The sequence below is a fragment of the Spermophilus citellus genome (genome assembly GCF_964194105.1).
Source record: "Spermophilus citellus genome assembly, chromosome: 6".
NCBI lineage: Eukaryota > Metazoa > Chordata > Mammalia > Rodentia > Sciuridae > Spermophilus > Spermophilus citellus.
In genome coordinates, this window is record NC_138187.1 from 61,864,463 (window position 1) to 61,890,538 (window position 26,076).

The following is a 26,076-nucleotide window of genomic DNA, read 5'->3' on the forward strand; positions in this document are numbered from 1 at the left end:
AATTATAATTTTAAAATGAAGAAATGAAACTGGTAATTTTTATTAAAAAATAATATATTCAGTTGTATACACTTTCAAAGCTCATTCTTAAGATCTTTTATTTGTTGCTTAGTAAAACTGGCATGACTTTAAATTTTTTTAATCACATTGAAAATGTGAAGATTTTAGATTTGTTTCTCTCCTGGAAAATATGAATTATTATTTTTGTTTGTCATACTGTTTTCAAAATGCCTAGCAAACTACAAAGTAAAGGATGCTCAGAGCTCAGCCTAGATTATTCGGATGACTTAGGAAGGCATCTGGGCCCTGTCTCCCCAAGATGGAATTTTTGACTGGATTACCCAGAAAGTCATCTCATTCCTCTGCTTTGCTTTGCCATTCAATGTTTGGTTTCTAAATGCTTGGCAAATGTCACTGTAAAAACAGTGCTGTCAGGGTTTCCCCCTGCCTTTTGCATCTTGCTGCTTGCTGGTCAAAGGTCTGTGGAGGAGCTTGATAGGAGCTTGGAGGAGCTGGAGGCTGAATACTAACTCCTAGAATAAGGATGGCACAAATGAGGCACTCAAGAAATATCTGTTAAATGATTCAAGGTGGAAATATTAGGACTGAATTTTCCATCATAAGCTAAGGTGAAGTTTAGACATCAGCAGAATTTTTCATATCCTGTGAACTTTTGATTCTAAATGAACTGATCTCAGATTTTTGCTAAGTGCTCCTAGATCATATGGAAACCATTAAAAATATCCAAGTGTATCTCGCAGCTATTTGAAGGTCTGAGGTATTACAGAAGCTCTTAAATTGCAAGAAAGCAACAGGAAGGACTCCCAACTTGTCTCATTCCTATAAACCTCAGTTTGAGTCTAATACCACTAATCAGGTGCTTAAAATTTAGCCACCTGATTGCTGAGACTCCCAGAACTTCCCCTTTGATTCATCCTGTAGGACTTGGACTCTGACTTTAGAAACACTGACCCAATTGAGCTGCCAGGCAGAACTAGCCACTCCCCTCTTCAAGCATTGATAGTATTTTCTATGAAGTATGTTCATGGCACCTTATTTAATAGGGAGTTTGTGTTTCTCATCAGGATGAGCACTCTTTTGTATTCAGTGTGCCAAGCACCCAGCGTCCAATAGCTATTTGTCAGAATAAACAAAGCGCTATGTAGGAATTCATTCAAAATGACTAGTGCAGATTCAGAGCTCTCTTGTCCCTGTATAAAGGAAGTGGGCTTGCAAGTCTGTCATGCGATAGCTGGGTATACACCACCAATGTCTTCTTAGAAGGGTTCATGTGCTCCTTCCAGCAGGAGATTGCTTGGAGAAGACTGTAATGCCTGATTCAATACTTGCACATTGAGCACCCTCTGCGGGAGGAATTTCAAGCTGGCTATTCTATAGTGCAGACTTATGCATAGACACCTATCATGCAAAGTAGAAAGTGAGGAATACTGTAGGAGAGATACAGAGCAAGTACTGTTGAGAGTCCTACTAGCATCAGGCAGGACTTGGCTGCTTGGGGGAGCAATGGAAAGGGAGCTCAGGGGTTAAGAAAGGGATGGGACAGCATTTTAACAGGGTCTTGAAGCTAACATTTAGGAGACTGTGGTATAGTTATTTGTGCATCTATTTCGACTCTTAAAACTAAATATCTGGAGGTTTTTGTGGGGCCAAGTTTTCCTACAGCATCATAACTGCACTGTGATTTCTAAGGTACCATTCAGGGAAGAAGCTGTCACTGCTTTCTGTTCCAGTTTCTACTGCCAGACTGATATTGTTATTTTCAACTGTTCTTTCCAGATCAAGGGACATGAACTCACCCACCTGTAAGTACCTTACAAAGGTGTAAATAGTTTGATTAGCTGCATAGCAGCCTGCAGCAGCAAGGGCAAAGGTGGCTAAGCTCTACCCCTCCTGCTCTTCCTGGCTGGCCTCCTGTTCAGAGTTCTTAGCAGACAGTTACTGAGCATAGACATGTCTGTCAGGTGCCACAAAGGACCAATTTCTAAAATAAAACTTGGGGTGGGGATGGCTTTATTTTTTTGAAACATGATCTACAGCTTCACATACATAGTTAAAAATGGATTAAAACTCTTTAATTGCATAACTACATTTTTTCTTTTTATTTACTGGTGGTAGTTTAAATGAGATTTCTCTGCTTACTAAAGATAGTTATGACAGAAATGAACACTATTCCAAATGAGTATCATTTTAAAAACTAAACTTCCCTTGACAGATTCACTATTTGATACTCTAGTCAAGATAGACTACACAGTAATCTGTAGATTCTACTGATTACTGTGGTAATATGATCTTTAAATGATTACATCCCAATTATGGGGCACAATTTACAACATAGTCATCATTTTAAGGGGTTGAATGTCTGAATTCCCATTATAAATCCGGATTTTTGAGTATGCTTTGATTATTGGGGTGCCTAAGCATAAGCACAATAATGTATAGATTATGCCTTTTCCTTATCCAGTGGTATCACAGTTTACTTTGGGAGAAGATGAAGGAAAAAACTGCATATTGTCCTGATGGCTCTTCAAAATGTCCTTGGCTCCAGGCCTGCCCACTATTTTGTTTCTTGCATTTCAGTTGTAGTCTCCCTTTGCTTACAAGTAATTGGGGGTTAAGAAGTAGTTTGGGTGAGAGATCCATGCCCTTCAAGTCCCTATGAGCATATCATGTGACTGCCCTATGTAATCTAAAGAAAAACAAGACAATTTTAAGGATACTACACAAATTAATCACACAGGGAGCATTTCCCCTATATACTATTTTATTTTGTTGTGGCACTGGGGATTGAACCAGGAAATATTCTACCACTAAGATACACCCCTAGCCCTTTTATTTAAAAAATTTTTTATTTTGGGACAGGGTGGTCTTGACTTTGTGATCTTCCTGCCTTAGCCTCTGAATAGCTGGGATTATAGGTGTGTGCTGTTGTGCTTGACTAGGCTATTTTATATTACTAATCCAAAATTATAGTCAAGTTCATATAAAGCTACATATAGTCATTGATTAGAAGAGCAAAAAAAAAAGAATAAATATTCATGCTAGGCATTAGACACAGATTTTCAATTGCAAATTAATAAATTATACATACAGCTTTCAATACCCACACTTACAGGCACATACATGAAGTTGTCTGCATGAAACCCTGGGGTGTCGGGATTAGAAAGGCAAAGCTGGCTAGCTAGTTAAGTCTCAGACTGGCTCAGGACTGAAACCTGAAAGAAAACTATAGAGGAAGAGGCAGAGACTGATGAATAAGACTGATTTTACACTGCAAGATGTATAAGAGGATAAATAAGAATGTTTAAAGGATGTGAATTTAGTCTTTCTGTTCATCATCATATAATGATGCTCACTTACTATTTATTTATTTAGCCGTATATCAGATACATTCCTAGGAAAATGAGCTTCAGCTAATGAAAAGAATAATTTTAAAAACACACAAAAATTCATAGTTGATTTTATTTTGCTCATAAATGTAATCTGCTTCTATTTGAGAAAACCTAAAATTGTTTCTGATAAATCAGGCCTGATCCAGGTAGACTTTCTGTTACCATTTATTAAATGCTAGCCAAGAACATGGCCAATGAAACTCAAAGGCAGGCCTGCTCTGGTTGGCCCAGTGAGTATAACTCAAAATAGGTATGGCCTGGGGCTGTGCTGGGCTGAGAACCCCTCATGGATGCAGCAGAAGCTTGCTGGATATACCATATCAAGACCAACTTTGTAAAGTGGATACTCTATGTTAAGTAAAGAATGCTTGGCTGAAAGTCCTTTAAACAGTAAGCTTTACCTATACTATGTACTAGCATATACTCAATGTTGAATAAGATGAAATTATGGAAATCATTAAAAAACTAATTCTTTTCTTTCGTAAAATTGTGGTGGAAGTAAGAATTGAATTTTGCAAGAGACAATACAATTTGGTCTCTTGAAAATTTATTCATGCATTTGCATAATGAGAGTTGCCAAAGTCTTTCAGAGATGTGTTTAGCTTTTTCCTTCTCAGGTAATAAATTAATGACTTTGAAGACTAGGGCTTGACTTATGTTAAGATATTTTAGCCAAATGGATAACACATAAAGTTATATCACTGTGATCTGTTTTTTTCCTAACTCTGCTAAAACTGCTCCTCCAAGAAGATGTCTACTCTAAGACTCTGTCCTTGCCCTCCAGGCAGGGAGGTCCTGCTCTTCCTAGTTCCCAGGAAACTTTCTGACTGCCTGTATTAGAGCTTCATCCTATGATACTGTAACTACTATTTGTGAAATTCTCTCCATGTGCTCCTTTCAAGGACAAAGACTTTTCATTCATTTCAGGGTGACTTAGAAAATTGTGATATGATTAACTTTTATTTGCTACTTACTATATTCCAGACACTACTTTAACACACATTTCATGGATTTCCTAATTTAATTCTTACCCCATGAAGCAACTACCACTTATTCCCAATTTGCAGATACAAAAACTAAGGTTAAAAAAGTCAAGTAACTTGTTTAAGATCACCCATCATTTCACATAATGAAGCAAGAATTTGAACCCAAGCAGATTGTGTCAAAATCCTGCATTCTCACAAATATATTGCCTTGGTTTCAATGTATCAATAAATAAATGAAAAATTGTTGGCTTGATTTACCCTGCTATATCCTAGCAGATCATTTTGTCTTGATAGGCTAAGAAGATACTTAAAAAACAGATTCCGAATCCAGCAGCTATTTATATGGAAAACAAAATGCATTTTAAATTGTTTATTTTAAGAAGAATGATACAAATGATTATTAACAAAATCATCTTTAATGAATATTCATAGATTTATATTTTGATAACTTTTAAATTTCTGTGATCTAGGGTTACTGGAAAATATAGTAATTACAACAAACAGATAAACATTATTTATTTATTTATTTTGTGTGTGTGTGTGTGTGTGTGTGTGTGTGTGTTGCTGGGGATTGAAGCCAGGGCCTTCCAAATGCTAGGTAAATGCTATCCCACTAAGCTACATCCCTAGCCTGACATTTTTTATTATTAAAAATTATTATGAAAGTATTTTTTAAAGTTGATCTAAGTCTCTCACCAAAGTCAAAAGAAAAAAAGAAGCCATGCTAAAAAAACCCAATAAATCATGTATAACTAAAAAGAACAAATAAAAAAATTTATAAAGAAAAACAATAAAGCTAACATATACCAGGTATATCTGACCTGAAAAACCAAATCAATATATATTAAAAAACAGTCACTAAGAAAGGAACAACTGCCATGGGTTATATACTCATGAGAAAAATAAAGAGTTAAATATTGTATTTAAGTGTGAAATTTGGTTTGATTCTTTGTAATTTAGGTTTGCATTGTATTTAATGTGCTAATTTAAAAAGGTTCAAATAATCCTGCTTTAAAAGAGAAATATTTCTGGCTACTTCCTTTTTAAAACACAATTTGTTCACATGCATCTGTTTATTCATTCATACAGGTAAGTTTAATTAAAAATACATTTGTTCCTGTAAAGCTACTTAGATAGGACTGTTAAGTATAAAAAAGAAAAACCAAAACTTATGGAGAGCTTCAAATGTGCCAGGCACTGTTCTAAGTGTTTTATACAGATGGCTTCATTTACTTCTTCCAACAGGCCGACTCTATGAGATGAGATTATAATTATTCTTGTTTTATAGGAAGAAATCTGAGGGAAGGGGCAGATTCTCTTGCTCAGGGTTACAGAGCTGAGATTCTAAGCCAGCAGCCTGACTCACTTCTCCCCAAGAAACTTCCAAGTAAACAGAATAAATAGCCATAGTGTAGCATGGTGGTTCTCTTTCATGTAATGATCACCTCATAAATAGTTCCTGAGTGCTCATAATATACAAAAACTGTGCTAAAATGTGCTTAGAAAAAAAATGTCTTTCATGCAGGGACAAGAGCAGATGACAGACCTGGCTTGGGAACCAGCACTTTGTCTTCTGGGTGTGAATTTGTATAGGTTCTGTGAGGAGGATAGTAAGAACATCTCTAAGAGTAAGGATAAATGACATCGTTTATTTAGCATAGGATGGGATATGAATATTATGACTACTTATATTATCTAGTTTCTGTTCTTGAGAAGCTGGGGTGGAAGGATAGAAAATCATGTAAACAATTACAAAAGAGTACAGAAAAGTTCTATAAAGGAGGAGTGTTCAGATCAGATTAGAGCCCTAAAGGTGGGTGGGTGGGTAGCGGTATTAAGAACAAGCAAATGGTGGTTAAATTGAGGAGTTCTAATTAAAGCCAAGGTTCTAATTAAAGCCAAGTATAGATCCAATGTTTCATAAGTGTATTTTATCTTTAATACAAATGCGATTATATTTTCATCTGCAGATTAAGAAAATAACATTCATCGAGTACATTTTATGTGCCAGGCACTGCAATATGATTTTCCCATATTCCTTTTTTTTCAAAAATTTTTTTTAGTTGTAGATGGACACAATGTCTTTATTTTATTTATTTATTTTTATGTGGTGCTGAGGATCGAACCTGGTGCCTCATGCATGCTAGGCAAGGACTCTACCACTGAGCCACAACCCCAGCCCCAGGATTTTCCCATATTCTATGGATTATTTAATGCTCACAACACCAAGGTGTTGACATTTCAGGTAGTTCTCATTAGAGCTTATTGTTTTTCTGCATTTGAGTTGGAACAATTGCTACCAGGCAGAAGACCTGAGCCATCATCTACAGCTCCATGTAGCCCTCACATCAGTTTTGTGCCATGGCTATGTGCATTTGTATTTGTGTGACAATACAAGTCCCAGTGTTAAAAAGGTAACTTAATATGCTGAATTTTTTAAAGTCACAGTAATTTTTTTTTATATTTAAGAAAGTAATAAAGGGGCTGGGGTTGTGGCTCAGTGGTTGAGTGCTTACCTCACATGTGTGAAGCACTGGGTTCAATTATCAGCACTGCATATAAATAAATGAATAAAATAAGGTCCATCAATAACTAAACACACACACACATACACACACACATATTAAAGAAAGCAATAAGGCACAGGTGTGATGTTCATTTTTCCATTGTTCCTAGCACTAATCTTTCTTCTGTGCACTTTGTGTCTAGAAACATTTTGAAGGCACTTAACTCACTCTCTTTGCTTTCCAGAACAGAAAGCTAGCTTCTGCTTTTATTTCCCTCTCTCAGTTAAAGTTGGCAGTACCAGTGAGTAACCAATCCAGTTTTCCAAGGTAAAAATCTAGGGTTTTCACTCCAGTGAAAGTCTCTCTCCCGAGCTCACGTTTTGCTTTCTTTCAGGGTCCCTGCTCTTGCCACACCATCACAGTCTCTTCCCTGGTTGACAACAGTGATCATCCTCTGCTCCCCTTGATGCTAATATTCCCTCTCTCTGCCTTTCTGCCATCCACAACACTGTTCTGGTTACTCTTCTAAAACACAGGCAGGATATTCCTCTATTGGAAACTTGCACTGGCTCCCTAGTGCTCACAAGATGAAGGCTGAAGGCCTCAGCATGGTATCAGGGCTTTCAGTCTCTGGCCTCATCCTGCTTTTACTAGAGCCAGTCAGACAGCTGTTCTATCAACACCGAACCACTTGCCCATCCTATGACTTTGGATCTGATCTCCCAACCCTGCATACTTCTGAGAGTTCAACTTCAAATACACAATTCTTGTAGATGATAGGTATTATTTCCTCTTCTAACAAATTTTAAAAGCCTCACAGCTAAGAAATAATAGAAGACTAGAAAGGCACCTAAGTTTGGGTGCCTTGGCATTGATGGTCCCTTCATTTTGGGGAGTCAATGTCCCACCCCAGGCTAGCCTCATGAATGCCCGGGAGCACTATCTCTAGACAGTATATACACATCCAATGCTGGGTCTCACTGCCATGCCTGCTAGATAAAGTTTTGGTTTCTGTTGAAGAGGTGAATCAAATGGTGCATCAGCTGAATAATGTAAAGGCAATATGCATACAGATAATCTGCTTTTCTTTAGAAGCAAGTTACTTTAAAGAGATAATCAACACCTGAGTTTTCATGGATAATTCTGAATGTGCTTAATCAAATTCAATAGCTCTTGTTAACAAAAATAATCATGAATACGAAGTAAATTATTTTTATATAATATGTAAGTGAAATCATAAAACTGATATTGGTAAAGATAACAAAAATTCTATTTCATGAATGTACACAAAGCCTTTATCAGATCTTCTTTAATTTATCTCTAAAGTACATTTGGAGCTTAAAAATAATGAAAGGAGAAATTTCAGTCATTAGTATTAGATGTACATCATCTCCTACATGGGTTGTTCTTAATACTAAAATTAGAAAATTTAAGAAAAATGAAAGTATAATGAATAATGCTTAGGATTAAAAATTTAAGGAAATTAGAAAATTTAAGGAAAAATGAAAGTATAATGAATAATGATTAGGATTAAATGTACTTTGTAGAATAATTTACCTCTGTTTCCAAATTCATGATTTACCTGGGATTTGAACCAGGCCCTTAGTTGCAGTAAAAATATGATCTAATAAAGTGAGCAGACATCCAGGGTAGAATTATTAGTGATTTTTAAAAATTAAATGTTTAGAGGAACTTCCTAACATTTGTAGCATATGATTATTTTTAAAATTTTTATTTAAAAATTATTTTTAGAGATTTTTAATAGTTTTTTTTAGTTATAGATGGACACAATACCTTTATTTTATTTATTTGTTTTTATGTGGTGCTGAGGATTGAACCCAGTGCCTCACATATGCTAGACAAGTGTGCTAACACTGAGCTATAACCACAGCCCCTGCTTATACATTTTTTAAAAATACCTCAACATAAAGGATTGGATAAATGATTTTCTATTCTAAAAAGTCATCAGATGAAGCTGGGGTTGTGGCCCAACAGTAGAGCACTCGCCTAGCAAGTGCGAGGCCCTAGGTTTGATCCTCAGCACCACATATAAATAAATAAATAAAGGCATTGTGTCCAACTACAACTAAAATAAATAAGTAAATATTTTTTTAAAAAAGTCATCAGATTAGCAAGGTGTGGTTGAGCAAGCCTTATAATCCCAGCTGCTCAGGAGGCTGAGGCTGGAAGATCATGAGTTCAAAACTCAGTGAGACCCTATCTCTAATAAAATATAAAAAAGGGCTGATGATGTGGGCTCAGTGGTTGAGTACCCCCGAGTTCAATCCCCAGAACCAAAAAAAAAAAAAGTTACAAAATGATTATTTTGGTTGTATTCCTTTATTAAAGACCCAGTGTGAATACATGCTAGCAATCCTTCAGTTTGAAAGAGAGTACTTAAAAAATAGCAATTTGTTTCTTATTTAAAGTTTAAAAGGTAGGGCCAAACTCCAGTCCTATATAGACCTGGGGGAGTTCTCAGCAGGATCTGATTCCTAAGAGATCTGATAATAACAGATCACTCACTCATGTTTATTTTAAGAACTCTGCCAACAAGTTGGGGTTCACAACATAAGTGTACTTAGATAAAGATATTGTAAGTAGAGTATGCAATGGCAAATACAGCACATTATGATAGAAATTCATTTTACGGTCTATGAATATAAAACAGCCAGTCAGATGGCTATCTCAGATATAATCCAACATCCTGGACTGCAACAACATTCAAGCTATGATATTAAAATAGCAAACCTTTGCAGAACGTTAACCTATCATTATACCAAGTAAATGACATGGCACTGCCACCTAATTAGCAGTGTAGCTTGCATCTATAAAATAGAATTAGCTCTACTGCTTCTTTTTTTATTATTAGTTTGTGTTTCCAGAAAGGTATGACCTTATCTGTATGCTTCTGTTCATTTATGCCCATCTACAAAGGATTTAATTATGTTCTTTTAGTTTTCTACACTGAGGAAATTGAAAACTGCCACTTCAAAATTAAAAATGTTAAAGAAATTAGTGAGCAGATTATTTACACCATCACCCTTCTTCTTTCAGAGATAAAGAATGGAAACATGTTTAAATAAATACAGCATGAATTTTTCAAAAAAGAAAATTCTAGGCAGGAAAATTACTACTGGTCTTCTTTTTATCTTTCTTACATGTATTCTCCAAGTTTCTCTAGTTGTCTTAGGCAGAACTATTTAAGGAGAAAGCATATTCATACTATAGAATCCCTGGGAGATATATCCGATACAGTCAGCAGCCAGAAAACATCAACTTACATCTGAGGAAGGTGATTCAAGAACAATGCCGAATCCCAGGACGTGGCTGTCCTTGGTGGAGGTGAGCTCTGAGGCTTGGGGACCAGAGTGCTCCAAGGCCCCTGCTGCTGGCTTCTTCTCAATTTCTAACACACTGGGCTTCTGTTTCACAGTAACAGGTTCAACCGTCCTTGGGGGCACTTTTTTCTTTTTATTTCTCTTGCGTGACACAGCAGTTCGCTGGGAGCATATAAGGGAAATTGGGGGTTGTTGTCTGTTTTGAGTTCCAACTGTGAACAATAAACACAAATATGGTACGGGCACTGGTGTCTACCTGAGGAAAACTTACCCCCATCTATCTCTGTGATTTACAAACTGATACTGTAGTGAGGTCCTTCAAAGATGATACACACCCAAATAAGCCTCACTCTGGACCTCGAGGTTACCAAATATAGGCTGGGCGCACTTTAGAGCCCTGTGGGCAGAAAAACACCTAGAACAAAACCCTGTTCCAAAAGTGGACCATTGCAACATAATGGTACTGATGGCTTCAACAAAGTAAAGGATTAAGAGCTATGAGAAAATCTGCAATCTTCATAAATCATCTGACACTTAAAAATAAATAAGAATTTTGGAACTTAAATTCAGGTATAGATATCCATGCTTTCTGGTAAACCCACTTCAGGAACATGCTGGCTGTCATTTGGAGTTAGGCTGATCAGTTGCCAACAATCTACAGGTGTTCAGACTGACAAGCTGGAACAATGATGATCATTTGGACAAGACTGAAAAAAGGAAGGATTTGGTAATAGGGACCAGTAAACCCGTGGGAAAAGCCTATTGGTCACTTGAGCAGGCCTGGGAACTCTTTCCTCATCAAATATTCTGGGCATATCAACTATCTCCACGGCACCATGTTATATGGTTTTAACTTAGGTCACCTCTCTACACCTCAGTTTTGCATAACTGAAAAGAGGAATAATATAGTTCTATATAAGTCAGGCAGAATAGCAAAATCCAGAAACAATTTGAGTTCCAAAGATGAAAAGCACTATATAAGGACTAAGTGATCATAATATGGACAGAAATTTAAGGAAGCCAAGGTGGTTTTCACAGGTGCATTCTGAGAAGTAGTGACTGTTAGCTATTTAAAAACACTCTGATGGAAAGTGAAATAGAAAAATATGGCCTGAATTGAAAATCCTCATATATTAATATGGTTTCTTAAATATGACCATAGAATATGCCTACTTTTTTTTGCAGAAAGAAACCTATTAATGAAAGCAAAGTAAAAACTGTGTTCATATGCAGATAGATATGGATCTTATCCTCTTACTTCTTTCCTATCAGTCTGAAAATAAAGAATATTTACACTTAATTCTGATGTTCTCATCTTCAGACTGGAAGACAAGTTATAAGTATTAGAAACAACTACTTAAAAAAGTAGTTTGACCACTTGTGTAGTATTTAGTCTTACTGGTTCTCTACCTCAGCTGCATATTAGAATCACTGTGGAGTTTAAACATATTAGAATTACTGGGGAGTTTAATAAAAGCAAAAACAAAGATTGAAAATAACCGAAAAAAAAATATCCCAGTCCAAAAAACACCTCAGACTAAATGAATAGCCCAGTCTGGAGTGGGTCCTAGGCATGTTAATATATGTGTATATATATATACATATACATATATACATACACACATATGTGCATACATATATATGTATATTTTTTAAATTGTTGATAGACCTTTATTTTATTTATTTATATACATTGCTGAGAATTGAACCCAATGCCTCACACATGCCAGGCAAGTGCGCTACCACTGAGCCCCAGCCCCAGCCCATGTTAATGTTTAAAGCTCCTCCAGTGATTCTAACATGCAGCCAGAGTTGAAGACTTCTCTCTGTTCTGTGTTTATTCCAGGCTAGCTCTGGCCTGTCAAATAGACCCCCAAAGTGATGCTCAATCTCATCTATGCCACAACCCTAAGCCCCACTATTTCAGATTAAAAGAGAAAATGTTTTTGGTTTGCAGAACACAGAGGATGATATGAGTTTTCCTTCTCCTTTTGCAATTCTAGACAGAGCCCCCACTTCTGGCTTCCGGATCTTAACTTGATCTTACTCCTTGACTGTTCATTAAAATAAAGGTGAAACTTTCAAAATATAATTTAAATCTAATTCTTACAGCCAATAAACCTTAAGTAAGTCTACCCATACAACACAAATTTTAAAGTTTAAGAAAACTACAGGAGTGTAATTTATTCAGTTTATCCTCTGCACTATCAACAGCTTTGGAATTGTTTACCTTCCTAATCTGCAAAGGTTCAGAAAAGAAAACATGGTGACAAAGTGGCATTTACTTAATAGATTCTAGAAAGGCTTCAGTCAAGAATTTAAATGACTGCAATTTGTAGTTTGCCATTTCAGTAGTAAGGAGCTTAAGTAACAAAATAAATCATTACAATTTCATATATATATTTTATTAAGTGCTAACAGATTCTTCCTTTGAGAAAAGAATCTCAGTAATAATAAAGTTACCTTTCTTTCTGAAGCCCTACTTTAGAAGATGTTAACCTTTGCCAGGTTGATAAGACACAGATTATTGTCATGGAGCAAGGTGAGTCAAATGCTTACTGACCTAAGCAAAATGCTTATTTTTGCCTTGGGATAAGACCAAATTCAGCATTAAAAAGATGTTGCTTTCACAAAGTCTCTAGCTCGCCTTACTCTAATGTATTTTAGATGGCTGATATGTCTAAGTATTAAGCTTTTTATATCTAAACCACATCAATTAATATTAGGGTTTTTACTAGAATTCACTCAATGGCACCAAGAACAGTTTCTGAGCCATAACGCTTCCAAACACTACTGATGAAAGAGTAGGACACTAATCATAATAGGGCTGTGCTATTTTTCTGCTTTATTATAACTTTCATCAAGCCAGTAGTTTCCCCTAACAAAAGAGAAGACTTGATAAAATAGTTTATGTTTTTGTACATATGACCAAAAAAATCTGGTTTTCTTTGTTATGGCGATTTGAAAATAATCCACTAAATGAAGATCTTGACTTCCAGACTTCTATAAAATGCTGCATGGTATTTTTTTTTTAAAAGCACTAATGAGAAACTCATGCTTGCATCATGCTTTATGAAGTCCATTTCATTTGCTATCTCCTGATATGAAAACGACCCTGTGAGTTAGAAATTAATACACCATTTACAGATTGAGAACTGAGAAGCTCACAAGTCATACAGCTAGATAGGAGAAACTGGGTATCCAAGTCCCAATTACATATCTGCTGCTTTTCTGTTGTTCACCTTGTCCAATGGCAGTGAGAATAAACAAAAGGAGTCAAAAAATGAAGGGGACAGATGTGAGGTGTCTCTGAGCTTCTACATCCTGCAGGTGAGAGAGAAACGTCACAAGCAGAGTCTGTGGCTCAACACTTCTCAACTACTCACATCCTTGAACAGCTTCAATAGCAAAGACTGTACTTCCTAAAGGGCTCTTTCACGTAGCATGTTCCAGAATTTAATTAACTGACATTTGTCAAGTACCAGGAGATTGTAGGATGAAGTATATGGAGTAAATATACATAAGCATATGAGTAGTATTACGGACAATAAAAATTTTGTTTGATTTGCTAACAAAAAGAAAAAAATAGAACTGTAGGAAAAAAAAGCATAAAAAATGGACACTTGAAAAGACACAAGGTGGGAAGGATTCTGTAACAAAAGAGCAATGAACATCCCAATTGAAGATGTCAGATGTACATTAACGAATGGACACGTTCAGAGGCCTGATCTTTGTACCTGCTTGAATTTGCATTAATTTCCTCATGGTCTTGAGTTCTTGGAGAATGGCCTGCAATGTTGACTGGCAGTTACAAGTACAGCAGTTTGATCCAACTGACGAATTCACCATTGGAAGTTCTCCTAAGCATGAAAGAAAAGAATAGCATACTCCCAACAAACAAACAAAAAATTATAAAGAGAAAGGATCTTGACAGGATTTTGAAACATGTGCAATTATTTTGAAACTGTGCTTGAGGAAATATACCCAATAATTTTCACAACCTAAATTTTGGGTCTGAATTTATCTAATTACTGAGGGTTCTGTATTATGAGATGCTTACTGTGTCACAGGTGGCAGGGCCTGCATGAACACATGCACACAATGAGCTGCCACAGCAGGCCTCCCTACTGTCAGACCAGTTAGTCTCAGATAACAATACCCCAAAAGTCACTATAAACACACTCAGGCTACTTTGCACTAAAAACAAAAACAACAAACCAACAACAACAACAAAAAAAAACCCAAACAAAAAACAAAAACCCCAAAAAACTAGCTCTGAGAATAGCCTTAAAAAACAACTGGTAGCTGTGTATGATATCAAAGTTCATATTGAGTGAAACTATTAAAAATAGTTTTAATAATAAGCATGTCATTTAAAAGTGAAGAGCTGCGAATACATAAAAAATTGTAGAATACTCACTGCTCGGGTATGCCAGGGGTGGGGAGGGTGGGCGAGCAGGGTAGAATAGGACATCTTTTACCCATTTCCATTTCTTACAGTCTCTACACTATACTACTCTCTTGCTCTGTGTGTGTACATGTGCGTGTGTGTTCACGCGTGCTGGGAATTGAACTCAGGGTCTTGTGCCTGCTTGGAAAACACTTTACCACTGAGCAACACCCTAGTCTATTATTTTATTTGTTCTTTTTAGATATACATGATAGTAGAGTTATTTTGACATTTTGTACATACATGGCCTAGTCTCTTTTTCACTGTTTAAATTTAATATAATATTTGCCTTAATAAGACTATCTTATTCTGTTTGCTTTATATATAAACAAATATAGTCTCCCTATTGACTTTGGGATAAAATGGCACACTTAGCAAAGAACTCTGACTTGCGTACCCTCCAAGATCAATGTTCACCCCGACAAAAGAAAGAAGTTTAAAAGACAGCTACCATTCAAGTTTTCTGAAAGGTGGGTGAGGTAAGTTCTAAGATTTTGTTCCAAAAGTATGTTTTATTATATATTAGATGTAATTTAAATTATATAAAATGCATTATTTGTGGATATTAAAAAGTTCACTGTTGCAAAACCATGAAATGCTGGAAGATAATGTTTGAAGTAGCTCAAAATTGTAGCAAACTGACATGTTACAACTTTAAAATTGCAAATAATTCCAGTGAAATACCAAAGTAGTAACAGATACATGCAGGTGATTCTTGAGCAATGCAGCAGGGTTTAGGGGAACTGACTACCCTGTAGTTGAAAATTCAGTTATAACATTTCCCTCTAACTTTTTTTTTTTGGTATTGGGGATTGAACTCAGGGGCACTCAACCACTGAGCCATATCCCCAGCCCTATTTTGTGTTTTATTTAGAGATAGCATCTCACTGAGTTGTTTAGTGCCTTGCCTTTGCTGAGGCTGGATTTGAATTCGATCCTCCTGCCTCAGCCTCCTGAGCTGCTGGGATTATAGGCACATGCCACCATGCCTGTCTCCCTCTAATTTTTTACTCCCCACAGTAGCAACAGGAGGCCGCTACAAAATTATGCCTAGTACAGTATGTATTACAGTTAATTTTATGCAATTATGATTTAATACTGCATCTTTACATTTGTTTACATTTCTTTCAACTGTACATGAAGACGTGTAGTTTCATGCTCAGTGTTCATGTGTATCAGTTTTGATACATTTTAATATTTTTATAATACATGTATGTTTATTTTATGGTAGCAAGTTATGAAATAGACTATTCCCTACATTTATTTTATGTATTCATTATGTATCTACCTTTACTAAATTGTTTTGCTATCTGCAGATTACAAAGTTTATCTGCAAGTTTTCTCATATTGTTGCAAATCTCAAAAAAAAAAAAAGTCCTCCTATAAGTGGACCTGCATAGTTCACACCCATCCCATGTTATTCAAGGGTCAAATGTATAAAGCATTATTAATGAAAGTATTAAAGCAATAAGCACAAAAAGATCTATTTTCAAGCTTACAGGGAAAAATTTATATTTGTAAATTTTATTAACAGTAATAACAGTTCCCCAAACAAATCCACCATCCTTGTTGTGATTAGAAAGCAGAATTCTTGCTGCCCCAAGGTTACCTATGTAAGGCTCACCAATTTCATATATACCAAAGGACATTTTATTTCTCTTATTGTCTCTTCCACAGCAGTAGTTAGTTGAAAGGGCTTTACAGACTATCCCTAGGCACTATTCTAAATACTATTTTTTTTCAGGGGAATAGAACAAAACCAACCCTTCTCAGTTTATTATACATAATTTTCTAATTTTAGAGGGAGACTTTTTATTTGCATGGAGGAGTCTTTAACGAGCCACCTACCTCACACCCACATGTGAACCTAACATTGGCTTATGTAATAGTGAGAGGGAGAAAAGACACCATGCATCTCTGGGGTCCCTCACTGCCTTGTCAGTGTCTCAGGATGGCTTTCCATGTCCCTGAACTGAGTATTGAGAATTGTGTTTAAAAAAAAATTCAAAACAGTTCTTTTTTTCTTGACGGATATCATGGAATGAAAATAATAGAAGAAAATGCTTAATTTTTTTGAGGAAATAGAAAATACCTTTTATCTATGTAAAAAAAACTATATATCTATACAAAACTTATAAACAAATAACATCCAATGTCACTGGATGGAAAATTTATATGAACAAGAAAAGCATCAATTTTTTCCTTAAGCTTAAAAAAATTGTTTTTTTCCCTTAACAATCAGGGATTTTTAAATTAAGGAAATTTTACTTTAAAGGAATACTTTTCAGTGCTAATGAAGCAAGTTATAAAATATAGGTTCTATGATTCAGCACTGGAGTGGAGTTAGCGGGGAAGTCACACAAGAGGCTAAAAGTTCTCAGTCTCCCTCTCATTATTTCTCACAATAAAGCAACATGAAGAAAGAAGCAAAAAGCTACATTAATAATACAACAGATGACCAGGAAGTTTCTTATAGTGATAAAGTGGAGCTTTTGTAGCAATAACAACTGTTTGTCAACAGATGATCACTTTTTCTTTTTTTTTTTAGTTGTAGATGGACACAATACCTTTATTTTTATGTGGTGCTGAGGATCGAACTCAGTGCCTTCCACATACGAGGTTAGCACTCTACTACTGAGATACGACCCCAGCCCCACTTTAACTTCTTAAGGGGCTGAAACTACTACTAGGGAATCTTCATGTCTAACACAGCACCTCTGTCTTCCCTGATTCTCAGTTCTGAGTTTTTTTAATATACTTTTTTCTTTACGTCTTCCCTGTCTTTTAAAATAAATCAGTGAAGGTGGTTAACTAAGGTGGGGTTTAATAAATTGATCTCAGAAAACTGACTGAATATTTAGAGATAAAACAAGCCAGGATAAACCCCACAAGTGCACTCTGAATGATTGACGGCAACCATACCGTTGGAGTTTGCAGTGGTGTGGGGCTGACTCTGGAAGGTTCTAGAACGGGTGCCATACTGCCCTGAGAACTGCCCGCTTTGAGGTGATAGCTCATTCCACACACCACGTGAAGAAGAATGGAGGCTCTGTGGGGCCTCAGCAGAGGAGTTCAAACGCTGAGGCCAGACTAAGTCCAAATCCTGGGGCTCTTCTTTTAATTTTTCTCCTTCTTTGCCAACACGCTGATATATCCTCCCAGTGCTGTCATTCAGTAATCTTCTCATCCCTGTAATTTGTTTTTTAATTTCCATGCTTTCATCTCCTAATGGAAACAGAGCCAAAGTTAGCACTGTAAATTAATAAACAAAAAATAGACTAAAAAAACCCCTTATTTGGAAATGGATTCCATAAACTTAAGTAATTCATAAAAAAGTTAAAGGCAGGAGAGAAACAATAAGAGAAGTAAATAGGGAGCCTACATCCTGGGAACAAATTTTTACTCTTCACACTTCAGATAGAGCCCTAATAATCAGAGTATATAAAGAACTCAAAAAATTAAACAATAAGAAAACAAATAACCCAATCAACAAATGGGGCAAGGAACTGAACAGACACTTCTCAGAGAAGGACATACAATCAATCAACAAATACACGAAAAAATGCTCACCATCTCTAGCAATCAGAGAAATGCAAATTAAAACCACCCTAAGATACCATCTCACTCCAGTAAGAATGGCAGCCATTAAGAAGTCAAACAACAAGAAGTGCTGGCGAGGATGTGGGGAAAAGGGTACACTTATACATTGCTGGTGGACTGCAAATTGGTGCAGCCAATTTGGAAAGCAGTATGGAAATTCCTTGGAAAGCTGGGAATGGAACCACCATTCAACCCAGCTATTCCCCTTCTCGGACTATCCCCAAAGACCTAAAAAGAGCATACTATAGGGATACAGCTACATGAATGTTCATAGCAGCACAATTCACAATAGCTAGACTGTGGAACCAACCTAGATGCCCTTCAATAGATGAATGGATAAAAAAATGTGGCATTTATACATAATGGAACATTACTCAGCTCTAAAAAATAACAAAATCATGGCATTTGCAGGGAAATGGATGGCATTAGAGCAGATTATGCTAAGTGAAGCTAGATAATCCCTAAAAATCAAATGCCGAATGTCTTCTTTGATATAAGGAGGGCAACTCAAAACAGAGCAGGGAGGAAGAGCATGAGAAGAGAGGTGGGAGGGAATGGGAGAGAGAAGGGGAATTGCACGGAAATGGAAGGAGACCCTCATTGTTATACAAAATTACATGTAAGAGGAGGTGAGGGGAAAGGGGGAAAAACAAGAGAGAGAAATGGATTACAGTAGATGGGGTAGAGAGAGAAGATGGGAGGGGAGGAGAGGGGAGGGGGATAGGAAGGGGATAGGAAAGGCAGCAGAATACAACAGAAACTAGTATGGCAGTGTAAAAACGTGGATGTGTAACCAATGTGATCCTGCAATCTGTACACGTGGTAAAAATGGGAGTTCATAACCCACTTGAATCAAATGTATGAAATATGATATGTCAAGAGTTATGTAATGTTTTGAGCAACCAATAAAAAAAAGTTAGAGGCAGGAAATCTGGCTGTAGTCTAAAGACACTGATCATAGTTCTGATGAATCTCATTTTAATCCCTTTCTGGACAAGTACTCTTATGAAAAAAAGGTTTCCTTAGTGAGCATCACTGGGGACAAACTTTCAAATCCCTCTTTGGAAGCATTTTCTGAATGACAGTGTCAGGTCATAAGTAAGCTGACTGAAACAGAAGACCAAGGACAGGACTAGAAGGTTAGAGTCCTAGCCTCAGCCACAACCATCCACATGATCCTATGTTAACCTCAGGAGGCAGGTGCCAAAACAAAGAAGAATGCATGCTATTCACTGGGATGCAACTTTTTGACAATGGGCTGCAGAGCACACCAGAAGTGCTACTGTCAGCAGATGTCCTTCAGGATGACACATTGTTGGTGGAGACATCACTTTCAGAGAGGATAACAGGAGACAGAGATGTAGTGAGTATCAGCATGACAAGCAAGGAGACTGTCTTCTAGTACCCTCACTCTCATCACACCAGTCAGAGGATGTCCCAGGAATTCCTGACCACTCCAGGTAATTGGCTATAGGAACACCAAAAGGGTGGAAGTCAAGCCTCCTTGCTCTGCCCAAATACAACTACCACCTCCACTTCAGTGCTAACACTGTCATTTCATGTAAAAGGTAATAGACTAAACGACACTTCACCTACATTTACTTCTTTTTTAAATTATTATAAAACAAACCTAACATAAAATTTATCATCTGAATCATTTTTAGTAGAGTTAAGGGTATTTACACTGTGGTACAACCAATCTCCAGATTTTTCTTTCCATTTACTTACAAAAATTCTTTTTCCCTTAGTCATTTTTTTCTTTAAGGTCTCTATACTGGACCTAAAGAGGACTATAAAATCATATGGATATGAAATTTTCTATCAATATTATTATCAGAAGATACTGTTACCTGTTAGGAGTTATTTTAAATACTAACCCAGGGTCTTGCTCATGCTAGACAAGTGCTCTACCACTGAGCTACATCTTGGCTCTGTATTATCTTCTTTTTTTTTTAAAGAGAGAATTTATTTATTTATTTTAGTTCTCGGTGGACACAACATCCTTGTTGGTATGCGGTGCTGAGGATCGAACCCGGGCCGCGCGCATGCCAGGCGAGCGCGCTACCGCTTGAGCCATATCCCCAGCCCCTGTATTATCTTCTTAAACTTTGCAAAAAGCCAGTATCCTTGCAGAAATTAAGAAAAACTTTTCATCTGACTTGAGAATTAAAAGTTATGCTGATACATATACACATTCATACAATCATTTTACTAAATGTTTAAAATTTAAAACTACAGAAAAAGGTCAAAAGAAAGTGTCTATTAGGAAAAAACAGCTCTTGCAAGTAAACATATAACGTAATGATATTTGAATGCACTTAGCCTCATATAAACTAGATTTCTCTTCAGAACTGGTAGTTGAATAACCTAGGTATTTGCATTATCTAGTTGTATATTTATTAATGTATGTATTATATTACTGGATACTATATAAGGAACTTTTACACCCTATTTTGAAATAAATTTCTTTTTTTTTTTTTTTTTTGGCATGCTGGTGATCAAACCCAGGAACTTGCTCATGCTAACCACACCCTCTGCCATTAAGCTACATCCTCAACCCCTTCAATTTTTAAAAATGGTAATGAAAATCCTAATTCTTCTTTAATATTGAACATTGATGAATAAAGAAAAAACATGAATTCCTAAACTTGCAAAAATGCAGCAAGGTGTTTCTGGAAGAGTTCCTAAGGGAATTCTGGAACAAGTCTATAGGTAAATGTGGTGGTAATTTCAGCATCAAAACATATACTTTCCTGGTTAGTTAACAGAACAATATGGGCAAGAGGAAGCATATTTCCTGTGTGGTTTCCACCCTCAACTCTCTTGGTTGGGTTGGTCACAATGTAGGGAAGGGGATGTATGGGCTGATCTTTAGGGGCACAAGCTAGTGGGTGGCTGGCTGCCTTTCCTCTCCTTTTGCTTGAGGCTCCCTGTAAGGACACAGGTTCTTGAGCCAGTGTCAGCTTACTTTTGCACACTGATCCTATACATCACAGGAAAATGGATGTATATCTTGTCCACGGTTCCACATATGCTCCGAGGATAGAATTCTATGATAAAGTTCTACCATTATGAAAAGAGAAGTCATAAGAATTGTGAAACCTAAGTTTAGTTTTGGAGTTCTAAAACTTAAGCCCATGAAAATTACAAGACTGAAAATACAACCTGAGTTTTGCATAACTTTTATATTTTCATGTTGACGACCAAACTCTGAAGCTGCAGGTAGAGATGAGGAAATAAGGCAACAGACACAAAGGAAGAGTCTAGGGTAGGTGGGCTGCTCCTCCAGTGTTCAGAAACATGTCTTCTAAAGGCAAAACATAAAAGAAGTCATGACCTGTGGGGACCAAGCAGAGCTGTGAAAGAAGATGGCAGAAGACTAGAAGCAAGGATGACTGATGTCACAGGAAAGAGCCCAAGTCTGTCTTGCTGTGAGACATTTTAAAGGAAAGAAAATAGTAAACTATAATAGTTGCCTAAGTCTCTTCTGAAAGGAAAGCCAAGAGATCATGGAGAAGGCTGAAAAAGGGTTGGTTGGCGCAAATTTCTTAAAGGAGACAGGCTGGGCTTCCTTAGAGGACAACTGGGCATTCGAGAATGGTCTTTGGGCCTAATGGAATCATATTTCCTTTAGCCAAGGAAGGAGGGAGGCACTGAGGCCATCACCCCTGAAGGTATCCCCTGCATAGAGGAAGTCCTGCAACTCAGGCCCCTATGCAGGGTCTGGTGGGCTTTTTCAGAGAGAACGAAAGAGGTAGTTACTTTGAACATTTGGGAAAGAGAGGGCAGACGGTTAGAAATGTGACCCAAAGACTAAAGTAGGGAATCTCAAAAAAGCTGAGTCAGCCTACTAAACTGGGGGCAGTGGGTGCTCAAAGCAGACAGACAGGCTGAGGCACAGAATTTCAGACAACAGATGTTAGTTGGTACAATGGGAAGGCTGGGCAGGTATTCCTGAGACCTGGACTTACTTCTCGACTGTACTGACTTGCCACTAGCTATGAGATAAGACATTCAGTATTCTCAGACTTCAATTTCCTGAATCATAAAGAGAAGGTTTGAACCAGACTCATGCTACACATAACCCAAGGGGTATGCAGAAGTAGCTAGGAGGGCTACAGGTTTCCACGTTTTCAACATGTAAACAGAGCATTTAATGCCTCTAAAAGTCACATATGTCCTCAGAAAAAGGGTTATTCTAACAGTGGAGGCCATGCTCTTTGATTTTCAAAAAATGGCAGAAAGCATACAAGACAGATCTGAAGTATTAGTTTACTTCTCTTTGTCTTCCCAGTTTTAATTAGTCACTCTCTTCTCTCCATATAGATATCTGGAGAAAAAAAAAAACTCTTGGGAGTGAGGAGCTTTCTAGAGCAATAGAAGTCTAGAGGGAACCCTGTTCACTTTTCCTAATTTCTTTTCAAGCCTATCTATGTATTCACTTATAGGCAACTCCAGGCAAAATATGTTTAGTAAAAGCAATTGAAAAAAAAAAAACCTTGCTCTAACAGAACTGTGCCATGTTGCTACATTATTGGTAAAACAAACTTAACTGAATTTAAAGATAATTTAGTGGTAGATGCACACAATACCTTTATTTTTAAATTATTTCTACGTGGTGCTGAAGGTTGAACCCACTGCCTCACACATGCTAGGCAAGTGCTCTAACACTGAGGCACAACCCCAATCCCTTAACTGAATTCTTAAGGGAGTTTAGTGATCATACTCTATGGACTGGTCTAGAAAAGAGTGGAGGCTGGATTCTACTTGTCACTGAATTTCAATACCATATTAGATCATTTCCCTTTAAAAAGAATTTCTATGATACACAGTTTTGCATCATGTGATAAGTATTATGGAATGATACAGTATTCCTTCATTTGGCCACGAAAGGAGGATACACTACTAGGGACCTGACTATTCATAGCCCAGGTGATGAAAGAATTAGGTGGTAACACACAACATACAGAATGTGGTTGTAAATAAACATTGTACATCTGTCTATGTGTGCTTTCTTGTTATGAAGAACACATGAAGAACAGTCACTGTTTCTTTGCCCTACAAATAAGTAATATGAAAGAAATAAATGGCTTATCAAAAACAAAATGAAGTCAATAGAATAAGTGCAACACTAAGGCAGTAAACAAAAAATATATTAACAGGAAAGAGTGAAAAGGTACCAGAAATAAATTTTTAAAGAAACATTCACTGAGCACCTCCCAGGTCCCAGGGATATGAAGATCATCAGGTACAAAGGGAAAGGTACTCTCCTCCAAATCTCCCAACATCTTTTACCCAAATCCCTTTATACTGATCTGCTGCTCTGAAAAATGAACCTTATTTTCCCCATCCTATTGACCCTTATTTCTTTTAACCATATGCCTGGAAACTCTAGTTAGCAGATTGCCCTAATATCTGCACATACTTTCTGCTTCCTTCCTTGAGTTAAAACATGACTTCCCAAAGGATGCTGCTTTCCCTGCTGCTCCCTTGCATGAGTGTTATGCAGCATAATCAGATACATCCTTTACAAAAACAATTCTGGCAAAAACTGGTGTGGGGACAGAAATCCAGTAGAATATTATTGCTAAAGTCTACATGGCAATAGTAATCTTTATCAGGACTTGAGTGGGGAGCTGGAGTGGAGAGAGAAGATGAAAAGAAGACTCTGAAGGAGTTTAATCAAATGGGCATGGTGATTAGCTAGTGGGGACAGGTAGATGGGGGTGGAGTGCTGTGGTGAGGAAGAAAAATCAATGAAAGATAATTCCAAGCTTTCCAGCTCAGGTGACTGAATGAATACTAGGGCCTTCAGAGAAATAGAAAACAGAAGGTTTCAGAAAAGTGGGGATATAATGAGCCTCATTTTTTTGTGTGTATGGTGCTGGGGACTGAATCTAGAATCTCAGCACATGCTAAGCACACACTCTACCACTGAGCTGCACCCCAACTCCATGAGTTTTGTGTTGATAAAGAAAACCTAGATAATAATTAGGCACTTGGAAATACAACTATGGGGTACATAGTTGACCATGCAGCAGTACTCCCTTAATTGGCTCGCCCCTCTGGACTGAGTAAGCCTCTGAGAGTCACTAACAATTCCAGGAATTGGAGGACGCCTCCCAGGGTGCTATTAGATCCTTTATTAATCTAGCATGCAGAGGGCTAAAAACATGCATTTAAATATTAAAGGATGTATGCCTTCATTTGTTTCCAAGCTGGCAAGGTGAGTCAAATCTATCTATCTGGAACTCCTAATCCCTGAGGCAAGTTATAAGCACCACTCCTCATTCTGACTGAACCAACATCAAGCACTACCCTGGGGTATCATGCTGGGGGTCTTATCTTAGCAGAATAAACTGGTGGAATTGTAAAGAAGTGGGGTACAAGCCCTGCTTTACACTCAGTATTTGTCAGATTTTTATTGCACCATGTCCAGTTTTGTCCTATTTTAAATATGCCATGGAGAAACTTGAGGAGATAATGAAAAATCCAACAAAAGTGCTTAAAGGAACATGGTAAAGTTAAAGAAGTTGAGTTGTTTAATAAATGGATATTGAGTGACTTAATTATCTTCAAATATACTATGGGGTATTATGAGTAAGACATTGTTCTTTACCAATAAGGAAAAAAGAGATTGAAAATGTAGCTTCCAGCTGGAGGGTAGGCAACAGATGTCCGTAAGAGCTTCCCATCCAGTTCATAAAAGCTAGCATCAGAGTGCAGAAGTGTCTGCACAAGAGGTTACAATAAGAATGTATTTCTGTTGGTGATGATGAAAATGTTCTGGAATTAGAGACTGGTGGTTGCACAATGCTGTGAGTATAGTTTTCAAAAGAATGCATTACAACTCCTTGCGTTTATCAGGTAATGGCATGTTAGTGTAAACAGAAAGAAGTTGAGTTATCAGTGGGAAATAACAAGAGGAACAGGATTATGCTACATGGTCTACAATATTTCCTCTCAAAAATCAGCAGAGGCTGGCCATGTTTTAGGAAAGATTAAGCTATAGCTTGTTAAATGCTAGCAATGAGGAAAGGACAAGAGAAAGGAGACAGGGTCCTTCATGCCCAGGTACAGCTTTCTTCATCACAAATCTGAACGAGTTAGAAGAAAAGGAATGTGAAGTAGACTCTGTGCTAAGGGAGGACCTGAGGTTGACACATCATTCTAGACCTATGCTAATGTTATTAAGGTCCCACCTGGCAGCCTTCAGTGATAGCGGCCATGTTTACAAGGAACATGCAAGACTGGGATTCTAACTCAGCAAAAAATGGTCTGAAAAGCAGTAGTCCATGGAACAGATCAACAGTTTTCCAAGTGAATCCTTTTTTTCAAATGCAATCTTAGTGAAACTTCAATAAATAAGAGTAAACCTCTATTAGAGAGGGTGTGCCAGAACTCAGATTCCTGAAACTGTCCTTGGAATATATTCAAGAATTCGAAGGGCTCCACACAACATAATCTAAATGCCACTGGAAAGAAAAGAGGCAAAGAAGTGACTATGGAATCATTTAATTGGTTGACTCAAATGTTATGATAAGAAACATCTAGACTACAATTGTGTTGCCATGTTTGAGGACCCTAATACATTGTAAGTTGTAGGTGAGAAACAACTAAGCAGCCCAGCATATACATGGTATCTACTTTTAGAGGACAATTAAGTTCCTTTCAAGTCTATTTAGATAATACCAGGTTCATTCACCCATTCAAAAAATATTATACTAGTACTAAATATGGAACCTGTGTGGCCCAAAAAGAAAGAAACATAAGATAGAGTCT

General features: G+C 37.1%; 1 protein-coding gene across 9 annotated transcripts in view; it reads right to left on the bottom strand.

The window, feature by feature from the left end:
- Positions 1 to 26,076, bottom strand: part of BEND7 (BEN domain containing 7) — a 123,368-nt gene that overhangs the window by 62,656 nt on the left and 34,636 nt on the right. For all 9 annotated transcript variants that reach the window (XM_081297118.1, XM_081297117.1, XM_081297119.1 and 6 more), the window contains 3 exons: positions 17,617 to 17,919; positions 13,982 to 14,104; positions 10,188 to 10,456 (listed from right to left, as the gene is read on the bottom strand). In XM_081297118.1, the coding sequence (XP_081153244.1) occupies positions 10,188 to 10,456; positions 13,982 to 14,104; positions 17,617 to 17,919 (695 nt within the window). The remainder of the gene's footprint in view (positions 1 to 10,187; positions 10,457 to 13,981; positions 14,105 to 17,616; positions 17,920 to 26,076) is intronic.